The following is a 15,118-nucleotide window of genomic DNA, read 5'->3' on the forward strand; positions in this document are numbered from 1 at the left end:
AGATAATAATTATGCTGATCAATGTATTGGAAGAAGAGATTCTACTGAATGGCCTCTCACATCCCTGGACCTATCTCCTCTAGATTTTTTCCTCTGGGCCACTTACTTAAAATAGGTTGTTTTAAAGACGACGCAATCTGATTCAATAAAGCCACTGAAGGAAAGAATAATCCAAGAATGCTGAGCTATTTTCAGAGAAACATTTGCCAATGTTTCGAAATGACTTTCGGAAATGAAAATTGCGAAAGTTATAAACAATTTAGTGAAAAATAAAAAATGGGTCCAGTTTTTTGGAAATATCTCAAAAACTAATTGGAATTTTCAAAATGGAAAAAAAAAATTCGAAAAGAGGAAGAAATTTCCTATCGAAAAGTCCTGACTACCGGAACTGTAGGACCAATATTTATAATTTTCCCGGAGCTCTGAAATAGAGCTCTAAATCGGGTGTTTAGCCGCGTGTAGGCCGTGCGTGTTTAGGTTAATTTTACAAAAAAAAATTTATAGCATATAAAATATATAAATTGAGGAATGAAAAAATTCAGTCATATACTCAAAAGATAAATTAACAGTAATCTGTCGGTAAAAAATTTTTAATGCAATTATTAGATTTATTATGCTATTGTTAATTAACAATTTTTTATCACTCGATTATCATTATTGCAAGTGTGATATTTTTCAAACTAAAAGTGTGGAATTTTTTTCCTTCCATAGAGTTATGATTATAACGGTTAGGAATTGATTTACTTCCAAAATATTGAAAAATTATTATTTTTCAGTTATTTATTAACCATTTACTGCATTTTTTAATGAAAAAGTTTAATAAATAATCGAAAAAATTTTTTTATTCATCATTATTACTGATATGTTTTTTTTAAATCAGAAGCTACATAAAAATATTTTTTTTATTTCATCACTTATTGTTTAAAACTTTGTTATAAATTCGATAAAAAATGGAGTGAATAAAAAAATGCATGGTTTTTTTCATTCATCAATTGCAACTGGAACAAAAATGAAATGAAAACATTCATTTGTTTATAACAAATTGTTTATTCAATACACAATGGAGAATTTTAAAAATTAAATTGTTTTTGTTCCGAATTAAAAACAAGATATATAATTATTTTAAAAAATTGGTTTCTTAATATTATTAATTGGTGGTAAAAAAATTGTTACTCAACAAATGCGTTTTTTTGCATTGTAAAAATTTCTTCAAGAGACAATTGAAAAAAATCATGATTTTTATCAAAAATTAAGATCCAAAAAAATTCAATCATGTTATAAACAATGCATTTGTTTATAATAAATTTTTAAACAATGAGTGATAAAAATTTTAAAGAAATATGTTCATCTAACTTCTGATTTGTTGATGATCGAGCGATATAGAAAATTGTTAATTAACAATAGCGTAATAAATCGAATAACTGCAATAAACATTTTTTACCGAGAGATTATTGTTCATTTATCATTTGAGTATATGCCTGAATTCTTTCATTCCTTAATTTATATATTTTAAATGCTGAAATTTTTTTTAGTAAAAATGGCCCAAACAGGCACGGCTCACGCGCGGCCAGACAGCCGATTTCGAGCTCATTTTCAGGGCTTCGGGAAAATTATATATATTGGTCCTACAGTTCCGGGAGTTGAAACTTTTTTATAGGAAATTTCTTCCTATTTTCGAATTTTCGATTTTGAAAATCTCAATTAGTTTTAGAAATATTTTCAAAAAATTAAATCCATTCTTTATTATTCTCTAAATTGTTTATAACTTTTGCTATTTTCATTTTCGGAAGTCGTCCGTTTTCAAAAACTTTCTAGACGCTATTCCGAATCGAATGACACCTCAACCATAATTTTCGGAGACTGCTGAAGAAAGTTCGGAAAAAAGCACTTCTTGATCAGATTAGTCAAGTTCAAACATAGCTTAACAATCTTTCAACAGCTACAGATTGGGGATGAGAAAAAACAGAGACTCTGTTTTTGCCCATGAAAACACCATAATCATTGGCAGGTTTAGAATTACTGAAACTAGTTAATTGTAGTTGCATAGTAGGTATCTAACTGCAGTAAAACTTAAAGCAGTAGAAAAACAGTGATGAGTGCATCCGATGTTGTTGGGATGATGACAATTTCAACTTCGAGTACGGCATGATTGTTGATCAACAAAATACTAACCATCCAGTATATCGAAAACTGATTCAGGCATTCTACGTATCAAACTCAGATACTAACTCTGACGGTTAAGAATGCGTTAATAATAAATTGTTTTGGTAATAAATGATAAAATTAATTATGAAAAATGTTTCTGTCAATTTGTAGAGAAATGTCAATTATGATTTTCAAAATAGAAAACATTCTCCGAATAATCATTTGAACATTCGAGATATATAAAAAAACGTTCATAAACAATTAAAAATCGTATTTTTTTCTGAATATCATATTATGAAGATAAAAATTTTTTGAATTCCCATACGGTCATACACAATTTATAAACAAATTGCGCTAAAACAGTTTGTTCAACTTACCGAATGTCTTTATTTGATACAGAAACAGGATATAATGATAAATATATAGAAAAATTAAAACAATATGTTATGTTACTAAAAAAAATCATAATGAACAAAATATAATGTTTTTGAACTTTTATAATGTGATCTTGTGGAGCACATTGATAAAAAGAGATTCACGTTCATTACAAGACCAAACACGACTATGATACGATATTTCATCATGGAATCCTAGTGCCTATCTTCCGGCTCCATCATCAGATCAGCTCCAGAGTACCTACCATATTGTCATCAAAATCACATAAAACTGCCAATTTTCATAACGCTATGATCTTTAAAAGATGGTTAAATTAGTTTTCTTAGATTTGACTACATAGTTACATACATACATACAGGTCGACCTAATAAAAGCGTATTAAAAACGAAAAACTCTAGAAAAAATTAAAAAAATATTTAGGTCAGTCCTTAAAGAAATATTGAAAAATGCATGACTCGAAAAATCGTATACCATACACGGAAATGAATCTTGACAGGTCTTGATGCCTTCTAGATGGCTATCCTGTGTAGTGTGTATCAGCCAAATGGAATAAATATGACACTGAGTAAATATGACTGTGCTCAACAAAACACTCAGGCACGTCCAATTTTCAACAACCAAATTTTTCAATGCTCAATAACTCAGTTAACGGGAACAACAACTCGACCACGAACTCGGGCTTTGCAACCGTTACCACATCGCCTCTGATAATGTATACCGCAGTAGTAGACGAAACGTCAGGCATAAAAACCTGCAAACCACGCAAACGCTGAAAACAGATTTTACACTGTCATCTACGGCCGTGAATATTTACATTCTTTGGTAATTCATATTATTTATCCTATCGTCTGTCATTTTGGCGTCTTCAACTAGTTTGAATACTTTGAATTCTTGCTGTTTTCTAATGGAAATATACAATGAACTTTTTTTAATTAAAGTTGAACTTTCAATAATCACACCATGCATGTGTCGGTTTCACTTCTCCTATCATTATATTCGGCTCGCTTAAATATCATACAGTGTTAAAATGGAAATATGCCAACCAAGACAAAAATTATCGAATGATATTGAAAATTTCGTTATGGAATAAACTTTTCATGATCAGTCAATATCACTTGGTACCTATGTAAAAATGAAATACATACCGGCTACCTGAAATCCATACGCAATTTGTCGTTGGCACAACGCTTGTTGAAAAACAGATGTGAAGAAATTAAAACCCACTTGCTGCCTACATTTAATGCGGTAAATATTGGCAACGTTGTAAGGATTCCCAATAATCTATTTCATGTATGAAAATATACTTATTGGACTCCCTATTATCAATCAGATGTCTGATGATGGTGTATACTGAGGAGTTCTTATGAATGTTTGACGGACGGACGCTCTACTATCGAATCAATAGTGAACTCAATTTTTTTATGGTGGTAAAAATGTCATGCCAGCCTACAGAAATCAGTTTTCTAGTACTTACCATGAAATATATTCGGTAAATTCTTCAAATTATGATGGACGCCCTATCAGCGCATTCAATGTATGGATGCCATATTGATATCGGGATGTATATATATATATATATATATATATATATATATATATATATATATATATATATATATATATATATATATATAAAACGTATATATATATATATAAAACGTATACATATGTATATATATATATATATATATATATATATATATATATATATATATATATATATATATAAAACCTAGAAAGGTTAATGCAGTCAAGCTGCTGGAAAATAATTCCATGAAAATCAAAAAATAAATAGATAAGTACTTTTTGATCATTCCCATATTGACTTCAATTTAAGAGCCACCAGTAGACAGCTGTTTCAGCCTATTGGGCATCGTCAGTACCGGACAGGCGGTCCTCCATTGAAGACAAAATGAGAAAAACCAAGAAAGTAATTGATGAAAATAGCTGCGTAAACGCAAGCGAAACATAAGTGGAACCACCTATTGGTGTGACACCCAAGTCAACTTGCCAAGTTTTTATGTCAGTGTTGGTGGTTTGACCAATCAACCGACGACTGCGGTAGCAGAAATTTGGGAAGCTAACTTGAAATGCCATCGGAAAACGAATCATCCACATGTTTCTAGAAATGATATGAAATCTAGAAAGGTTAATGCAGTCACGCAGCTGTAAAATAATTACATGAAAATCAAAAAATAAATAGATAAGTACTTTTTGATCATTCCCATACGTCGAGTAAAGTGATGTAGTTCTTATGATTAGAAGAAGTGTTTGTTTTGAAGATTCGATACATTCATCCAATATGAATATTTTATTATATGTAATATATCAGGAATTTTCTGAAAACTTCACCTTGGTTAGTAAAACGCACGTCGAGGAGGATGTTGTTGTTCGGGTTTTTGGGAACAGTGTTTAGTGTGAAGATTCAATACATCTCACATGAATATTATTTTATATGGAATACGCCTTTGCACCGATAAAATTATCTTTAAAATTATGCATCCCAACTATAGACTCCTACTGAAAATTGTAAGATGGGCTGGAGATGAAATGAAAATCGAAGGGTCAGAATGATTTTCCATTTCATCTATACGATTCTATAGTTCACTATCTTATTTTTGCAGTTGTTTTGGCTTCTAAGATTCACTTTGAACGAAAACAACTAATCGAAGAAAAACAAAAAAAAAAATGTTATTAGGCATCTTCATTATCGGAATTGATATAGAAATCATTTACGTGACAGTTTTTATCGAACTAACTCGAATTAACTAAACAGCTGATAATAAGTGAAATTATTTATCGAAGTTAAATTGCCATGCACGACACTAATGAATGTTTCAAATTGTTGTGTAAATGATACATAGTGGATATATTGATAGTTGGCGCACATTTAATTGTGTGGGTTATTTTTTGTATTTTTCACTTATGTGTTTTTAACAAAAAAAATCATTTTTTTCCAGACGATATTTAACGTATCACTTTAGGAATATTACTCTTCTTATGATTAATGAACATCAAATCAATTGAACAGTCGAAATTCTGAAAATTTAATTCTATTTTCAATAATCACAAATGAGGGTGATATATTGAATTAGGCAAAACTTCTATAAATTCCAAAGTATGAAAGAATTATCCCACATTATATTAGCTAGATCGCATAGAAAATGCGGAGCCTTTTGAATAGAACTTTCAGAAATATTCACTAGACAAAAATGTAAATTATAATGCGAAGGTTCAACCAATCCATCCAAACTCGTTGATAATCATTTTTGGGGTGATTTCCTAAATTTTTTTCTTCAGCTGACTCCAATTGATAATAACTATTGGAACCGTTGATCTACATACTGGAAAAAACCCACTGCAAAAAGGCTTGAAGTGTTGATATTTTTAAATATTTCAATTAATTACCCACTGATCGTTGACTTGAATATTCAATATGAATTTTTCGTAAAAATTAACTTCAACTACAATTCCAAAAGACTCGCAATTCACTTCAACCAGAATACAAATGCTTTCTGAATAGGATAATTTTTCAAGCGATCTGTTCATTTGATTTTGTGGAAAAAATGTATGGTCTATTCATATAATAAATACAGTTACACATCGAACGATTTTCATTAAATTTATTTATTGACGTTCATCGATGGTTACACCAATATTCAAAAATCACTACTCATTATGTAGCAGCTGAACTTATCAGATCCAAACGAATGCAATTCTGAGTTGAGATGTTATCGTGAATATATTTCAAGTCCAAGACTAACAGACTCAACTGAAGTATTTACCATTGTTTTATATATTCGATGGATTTCGCCGCGACTCCATTTGCGTGCACTACAGAATATCTGGATGAAAAGTATTCCGGTTTTTTTACGCTTTGCGAACTTATCCATCTCGTCCAATCCTCTGGAAAACACTGTAGCCTCGATCGCTTATTGCGTTTTTCCCCATCTTTCTCATGACACCTATTCCAACCGTCTTGTTCTCTGTACTTATTTGTACAGTTCACTTGCTGGACTTATGTCATACTAGTTGTTGCCCGCGGCAGCGCCCGCGTAGAACTCGAAGACGATTGTAGATACTAACAATCGAAACGTCGTGAAAAAATTTGGTTTGGAATCTCTTAATTTTTTATTTTTGTTTAATTGTTCTATTTTTTACTTGTTTTTTATTTCACTGTGATTTTATTTCGCTCTAATTTTATTTCAGTTTTTTCTTTTCGCTTTATATATTTGTTACTTTCAGCCATTCTCTTCAATTTTTTTATTTGTATTGGTTCTTTCAAGGATTTCAAATCATTTTATATATTATTAGAACACCGATGGAACTCCGATGGAACTCCGATCTAATGAAATTGTCACATTAGGTTTCGTGACAGACCATTTCGAACAAATAGTGACAATATTTTTTTATTGACCCAAAACTGCAGGTTTCCAACTTCAAAACTGATAAAATCCAATACAATCTTTACTTCTCCATTTTCCACTTAGGGGTGAAACTTCCTGATTCCCTTTCTTGTTGCTTATTTACGCTATACAAAAAACTTACCTGCATATTTCGAGATTCTAGGTTCAGTAGCTTCGGCTGTAAGTTAATATAAGAGAGGGCGATAGCTAGTAATTTATATTTTCACTTCAGAAAATTAGTAACTGAAAAATATGTCAACTGCACTGAGTAATAAACAGCTTCGAGGATCGAATTATGTTACCTATAAAGAAATTCGTAAAACTAACAGAACCGTAAACGACGTCTGCACACAAGCGTGTGCCCGAGTTCACGGCGATGGCGCTTCATTGCTTAGACCGACCCTCTACCTCTGCGCATCATCCCCCGTCGTTTTATAGTAGACACGACGCGTAATGGCTTACTTTGTTGCGTCAAATTAATCTTATCGTGATAACTTCTAAACGATTATTCCAAAGCACTTAGTGTAAAAGTCATTATCTCCAAAGATATAGGCAGCGTACGCCAAGATAGCTCTCAGGGAGTAAGAATGTTTCTGACTTACATATGACCAAAATTACACAATTACCTATGTGAATTGTAGCCTAAATATTATTCTAATGTATACGCTTGATTTATGTAAAGTTTCATCTAAATCCGTTCAGTCGTTTAGTCGTGATCGAGCCATAAACATACATACATTTATCCATCCTCACAAACTCTCATATTTATATTAGTATATATGGATTCTACTGTATATAATTGGAGTTGTCCGTAGATTGTTCAACTCTTGTAATCAAAAGCCTCACATTCGACTAAAATACGATGGGTTATCTATGTCCTTTTATTGTATTGCCTACCAACAGCTAAGGTCTCCATTATACAGCACTGTAATTGTTCTCAGCCGATCCCTGCTTTGCTGGAGTTCCCTTTTCAGGCGGTCCCTGTATGAAGATTTTCCCAGTGTATATTCTCAGTAATCTTTGTTTCTTATAGACCGTATCAAAAATTTAAAGGGCTACATCAAGGCTGCAAAAGCCAAGAAAGGCCCGGGGGTTGACTCAATAACAAACAAGTTATTGAAGAAGCTCCCGGAAAACTGCGTCGAGAGCCTACTGACCATCATCAATAGCTCTCTGGCTCTAAGATACTTCCCCAGAAGGTGGAAAGATGCGGTCGTCGTCATGCTCCCAAAACAGGGGCAGAACCGGCTTTTCCCGCAGAATTATCGCCCGATTAGTCTGCTCTCGTCGGCGGCTAAGCTGGCTGAAAGAGTCGTACTTCAAAGGCTCAACGAAGAAGTTGAGGACCGAAATGTTCTGCCTGATGAGCAATTCGGCTTCAGGAGAGAACATTCCACTGAGTTGCAGGCTCTGAGACTGGTCGAAAATACCGGAGCTAAATAGGAACAAAAAAGTTCACATAGTCCTATTAGACATTTCGAAGGCCTTCGACCGCGTTTGGCATGAAGGCCTTCTTCATGCCTTCTTCTTCCGGTGGATTGGGTCTTTCCTGAAAGACAGAACATTTCAGGTTAGAGTAGAGGGTTCTCTGTCTGAAACAGAGAGATCCTCGCTGGAGTGCCACAGGGAGCCGTGCTCTCTCCCACGCTCTATTCCCTTTACACCAGCGACCTTCCGAGGTCCGAGCATATGAAGGTATCTCTCTACGCCGATGACACGGCTCTCCTCTCATCTTCCATGGGTCGGGAGCTCGGGATCGTCTATATGCAACTTGCATTGGGCGACCTCGAGCGCTGGTACCTCGAGTGGAAGATCCAAGTAAACCCGGAAAAAACTCAGGCAATAACCATGGGAAGAACGATAGCTTCTCCGGCCATGAAAGTAAGAATCTCTGGAAGGGAGATTGATTGGCAAACGCGGGTCAAGTACCTAGATCTTCTTATAGACCGTAGGCTCACCTGGAACCCGCACCTGTTAAGCGTGAAGGCAAAGATCCAGAGTCGGGTGGCAAGCCTGTACCCTTTGATAAATAAAAAATCTAAGTTAAGCCTTAAGAATAAAATCACGATCCATAACATGATGTTCAAGTCTGTCATCATGTATGCTTCAGGCGTTTGGGGACAAGCGGCTCCGACTAACATCTCCATCTTGGAGACTTTACAAAATAAAATTCTACGGATGATTGTGAATGCTCCGTGGTTCGTGCAGAATGAAGCCATCCGCAGAGATTTGAAGCTGCCTTCCATTCAGCAGTCCATCCAGTCGAGAAACCGGCGAGTTTTTGATTACGCCGAAACTCACGAAAATCCGTTAGTCAGGGAAGCTATAGATTACGTTGTAGACGACCCCTCCCGATATAGAAGGCCCTGACACTCTGTCGAATAAGGCCCCTATGTCCTCCGTTAACAGATGAATAATATCTTCCCCAGCCAGGTAGGGCTATACAGCGAAGGGCGGTATGGATGTCTGAGGACTTTCATGCCACCATCAAACACCAGTCATGACCCGTTTGTCTTTCTGGCAAACACCAGTTAAAAGGGGAAGGGAGCCAGGCTTCAACCTGAACAAAATCAAGATGGATAACGTCACATTTTGTCTTCAATCGAGGACCACCTGACCGGTACTGACGATGCCCAATAGGCTGAAACAGCTGTCTACCGGTGGCTCTTAAGTTGGAATCAATATGGGAATGATCAGAATGGTACTTATTTATTTATCTTTTGATTTTCATGGAATTATTTTCCAGCAGCTTGATGCATTAAACTTTCTAGATTTCATATCATTTCTTGAAACATGTGGATTCGTTTTTCGATGACATTCCAGGTTAGCTTCCCAAATGTCTGCCAACGCAGTTGTCGATTGATTGGTCAAACCACCAACACTGACATAAAAACTTGGCAAGTTGACTTGGGTGTCACACCAATAGGTGGTTCCACTTATGTCTCGCTTGCGTTTACGCAGTTATTTTTATATTACTTTTCTTGGTTTTTCACATTTTGTCTTCAATCGAGGACCGCCTGCCCGGTACTGACGATGCCCAATCGGCTTAAACAGCTATCTACCGGTGGCTCTTGAGTTGGTATAATATGTGTGTGTGTGTGTGTGTTTTATGTCAATTTCCCCATCATACATAAACTTATGTTTCAATTTATACCTGAATTAGAGAATTCATCTGATCCTTCTGTATACTCATGGTTAGAACTGCAATATTTCTTTATCATATAGTTTTTTCCCAACAAAACAGCCCAAAATTTCAAATTTTTCCATCGTTTTCTTTACATCGGCGATAATTCTCATACTACGCCATTTTGGTGCCCCGTATCATAGTTTCAGTGATCTATACATGAAATCATGAAATTGGTCTAGGGCTAGGGGAAGGGAAAGATCCTGAATCGGCTCTAATTTTAAAGGTCATGTGACATGCTATCCGAAATGGTGTTATCATTGTGGCTTCAAGGTCAAGTCATATGCTGAGAGTTGAAAGGGGTTTTTCTGCTGATGACGTAACTCAAGGTCTTTAGGCGTGCCCCGCAACTTAAGGCCAAGTTATAGGCGGAATATACCACTGGTGTCAGTCTACGATGATTTTTTTCACAACGGAAATCTTCGTTTTCGTTTGAAACCTAGAGATATGTTGAATTATAATGGAAGGGCCTTCAGGGGCCGCCTGGTACATTGATATATCATCATTTAAAATAGAACTTGAAAAGCTTCCAGAAACATGTGTTATTGTTATGACTTTAAAATTCGTGTCTGAAGATGACCTTGAAAAGGATTTCATACGTGGAATAACCTATCAGAATAGATAGCCTTAGCTGCTTGACCTTGGGTATGGAGGCATTCATGTTCTATCGAACTTGAGCACAGAACATTCGTATTAAGTACTGAATAACCACTATTAACACTCTTCTACAACGAAAGAATAGTGTGAAATATCCCAACACTATATCGAGTACGTTACACACCTTCATGCGCAAGTACGTCCTCGCACTGCAGGGTCCTAGTTTAGTCTGAACACTTTGATGCGACCGTAGGCTTACCAAGACACCCGAGTGTAATGACCTTCAGAGGATCGTCGTAGCAGAGTTTCGAGTGCCTTCTGGGACTTGCAGTACGTCCACTCACCACTGGGTGTCCTTGCGGACTGAACGCGTCGATGAGATTCAAGTGACATAGAACCCACGGTAATTGAATCGTTGCGGCTTTCGAAGTCAAATCATAGGCGGTGTATTGAAAGGGGCTTTTCATGGTTATACCATTATTCATGGTCATGTGTCGTCACAGGCAACTCAAGGCCAAGTCATAGGCGGAATATATCATTGTTTTCAGTATACGATGACTTTTTCCACAACGGAGGTCTTCGCTCTCGTATGAGACGTAAAGATATGCTGAAAATGGAATTTTCTTCCACAATCCTGTCTCGTAATAGAGCTCTTTGCTATACCCTAATTATATTTTTATGGTTTCCACCCAAATCTGAAAGTTTCTTCCGTTAACTCGCAGCACTCTCTCACTACAAATACGCTATTACAGTTGCATTGCATTCAACGGCAGCTCGTTTTGGGTCTCCACCCTATCGCTTTTACGTCATAATTATATGGAAAGAAGATTCAGGAGAACGTCTGGTGCATTATATCATCATTTAAAAAGAAGTCTTAAAAAATTTCCGAAATAAGTGTTATTGTTATGACCTTGAAACTTGTGTTTGAAGGTGACCTTGAGAAAGGATTGCATACACGGAATAACCTATTAGAAAATGAAGCCTCAGCTGCTCGACCTTGGCTACAGACTACATAGGTATTCATGTAGTATCTAACTAAAGCACAGAACATTCGTATACACAAGTGCTTGATAATCGCAATCGACAACCTATTACATCGAAACAGAAATTTGAAATGTACAGACACTGTATCGATAACGTCACGCACATCGCTGTCAGAGTGTCAAGAGAACCACTGTTATCTGCAAGTACATCTTCGCACCGCAGGGTCCTCGTTTAGACTGAACCCTTTGAGGCGACCGTCGGCTCACCAAGCCCTAGCAGAAGGGCGAGTACCTACTGATACTTGCAGTACGTCCTCTCATTACTAGGTCTCCTTGCGGACTGAACTAAGAACGCGTCAATGAGATTCGAGTTACCAGCACGCTCGAACTGAAACTTCACAAATACATCCGAGGTCATATGCCATGCCACGTCACTAGTGGTAGGGAACTGACTGATTTCCAAGGACATTCAAATTGAATATTACTGGAGTTTTTTCCCAACACTAAATCATTATTTTTAATACCTCGACACGTGTTTCGATCACCAAGTAATCATCTTCAAGAGGAAGAGGAAGTTTAATCTTCATTCATGAGACATTCATATTACCCAATATGCGAGAGCTGAAACTGAACACACTCACATTCAAGGCCATATGCCATGCGATGTTACTAGTGGTAATGGGAGGTCCAAAATCGGGTGTAATTTTCGAGGTCATGTGATGTGCGACCCTATGTTATAGAATCGTTGCGGCTTGCGAAGTCAAATCATAGGCGAAAAGTTAAAAGAGGGTTTCATGGTAATGATGTAACGCAAGGTCATGTGACGTCACATGCATTTCAAGGCTAAGTCATAGGCGGATAGTGAAAAAAGGGTTTCAGGTGGGGGGAAACAGCTACAGGGGGGGGCCTTAAACGGCCTTAGCCCTTTACTCTGGTTGAGAATGTTTCGTGGTGCATTTCATCAGTTAGGATGAATTGATTTGAAATCCCTGAAAGAATCTGTAAAAAATTAAAAAGATTAGCTTAAAAGTAACAGGGAAATAACATACAAGCAACAACAAAAAAATTTAAAAAAATTGAACTATCAACAAGAGCTGAATAATTGAAAAATCATCAACAAGAAACGAAAACTAAAAATATCAAATTGAAAGATTCCAAACCAAGTTACTTCAGGACTTTTTAATTGTTAGTATACACAATCGTCTTCGGGTGATAACTGTTATCACCCAGTTATCACTCGAAGACGATTGTGGATACTAACAATCGAAACGTCGTCAAGTAACTTGATTTGGAATATTTCAAATTGATATTTTTTTAGTTTTCGTTTCTTCTTAATAATCTTTTAATTTTTCAGATCGTGTTAATAGTTCTTTTTTTTTTTGGTCATTGCTTGTATGTTATTTCACTGTAATTTCAGTTTTTTGCTATATAAAATTGTTACTTTTTTGCTAATCTTTTAAATTTTTCACAGATTCTTCCAGGGATTTCAAATCAATTTATATCATTTCATCAGTTCGGACTTCCATTGTCTAGTATAATATAAATTGATTTGAAATTCCTGAAAAATTTCAAAAAGGGTTAACCGAAAACAACCAACTCCCGCAAATCGGTCATCTTCCGCTAAAACTAATGAAGCGGTGAGAGAGACAAGAGGAGATAAGTAAAAGCACTCGAATGGCCTATAAATAGTGGTATCTCGTAGGAATAAGTCCAGTTATCACCCGAAGACGATTGTAGATACTAACAATCGAAACGTCGTGACATAACTTGGTTTGGGAATCTTATAATTTTTATTTTTCATTTTTTGTTAATAATTTTTAATTTTCAGCTTTTATTAATATTTAAATTTTCATTTTTTTTGGTTGTTGTTTGGTTTTATGTTATTTATTTGTAATTTCAGTTTTTTTGTTCGAATAAAATTGTTATTTTCGGGTAACCTTTTTAAATATTCATTCAGGAATTTCAAATCAATTTATATTATACTAGAAAATGAAAGACCGAACTGATGAAATACACCACGAAACATTGTCAACCACCTTCAAACAATTTATATCATATTAGACAATGGAAGTCCGAACTGATGAAATGCATCTTTCAAATCAGTAATTGATAAAACCCCAATGATGTCATCATAAATGTTTTTCATGGAATTGACTTGATGAAAATCAAGTAACATTTTATTGTGAGATTTTCTATGGACTGTTTACAAAACCGTAACACATGCTTTGTTATACTAAAGCTTTCATTTGAATACGTTTCATAAGGCATCAATTGTGATGTCCGATAAGACACGTTTGTAATGAGGCAGACAGCGTTTTATAAGGCATGAATTGAAATGTATAAGTCCGATACGACACATTTGTAATGAGGCAAGCAGCAATTGGTGCCCTCAATATTCTTCAGAAGTTATCATAAATAACTGAAAAACATACCCTTTGAATGAGTTATAGCTGAATAATAGATGGATACTCGAACTAGATATAAAATTAGTTTCATAAGATTTTTTCAATTCTTTCAAATCAATGAATTCTCCTACACATCTATTCCTTCGAAACTTTTCTATATCAGTAATTGTTGAAATAGGTAAGTACAAAAGGCCGCAATTAAATTGTATCGAATGAATATACCCAAAGTCGTACACCAAAAAATGTTTAAGAATAGACCGTCTGAAAGGAAAACTGCTTAACACAGTAGGAATTGGCTCAGAATTACATGACTCTTTACTAACTGGATATTTTTCATTTGGAGGACATTTGCAATGTAATAAAAATGCAAAATTAGCTAGTCATATCTCATGCGAATAGGCGGCATTGGATCACAGGAAGCAATCAATTTATAGACAACGAAAACGTAGTTCAAACTGACATGACAAACGTTCAAGAAGAAACTTGAACAAATTATATAGGGAATAGAAATATTGAAATGGGTGTTATGAAAATATGAAAGAAAACGCAGTAAGCTCATGAAGCTGCATTATTTTCCTTTCACTTGAAAGAAGTGGACCAGTGAAATGGATACCAAGGATGGAAAAACACATTATCCCCTCTCCTTTTTTAGGAGTTAATATTTTTTTGTTAATGAAATGTGCTCATACATGAACAAAACGAAATGATAGATAATATTCCAAATATTTTTTTATTATGATTTTAAATACTTCAATAAAAAAAATAGAGTAACCGATATGTTTCCCAAAGAATACTGAACAAAAAAACTCACCTATTCTCGAAAAAATACTCAATTCTTTCCATTTCAAATGTTTATTTCACGTCCAAATATTTTCCGAATGAAAATCAGGAAAACGCATTATTCATATCTGCATTTTACATTCAACAGTTACGCTTGCCAAACAAAAATCACTAGTTGTGGATTCGAGTGAATTCGCAAAAATGACGGACAAATAGTAGTGA

The 15,118-nt window shown here is 35.1% G+C and overlaps 1 protein-coding gene across 2 annotated transcripts in view; it reads right to left on the reverse strand.

The window, feature by feature from the left end:
- Window positions 1–15,118, reverse strand: part of LOC141484364 (androgen-dependent TFPI-regulating protein-like) — a 100,170-nt gene extending 85,052 nt beyond the window's left edge. Inside the window, exon 1 of one of the 2 annotated variants that reach the window (XM_074179414.1) lies at window positions 14,928–15,118. In XM_074179414.1, coding sequence (XP_074035515.1) covers window positions 14,928–14,959 — 32 coding nt within the window. In that variant the 5' untranslated portion in view covers window positions 14,960–15,118. The remainder of the gene's footprint in view (window positions 1–14,927) is intronic. The other variant, XM_074179413.1, reaches the window with a different exon arrangement.

Source organism: Leptinotarsa decemlineata, unplaced genomic scaffold (genome assembly GCF_025532065.1).
Source record: "Leptinotarsa decemlineata unplaced genomic scaffold, Ldec_3_MD MMD2_tig00005521_RagTag_RagTag, whole genome shotgun sequence".
In the NCBI taxonomy this organism is placed as follows: domain Eukaryota; kingdom Metazoa; phylum Arthropoda; class Insecta; order Coleoptera; family Chrysomelidae; genus Leptinotarsa; species Leptinotarsa decemlineata.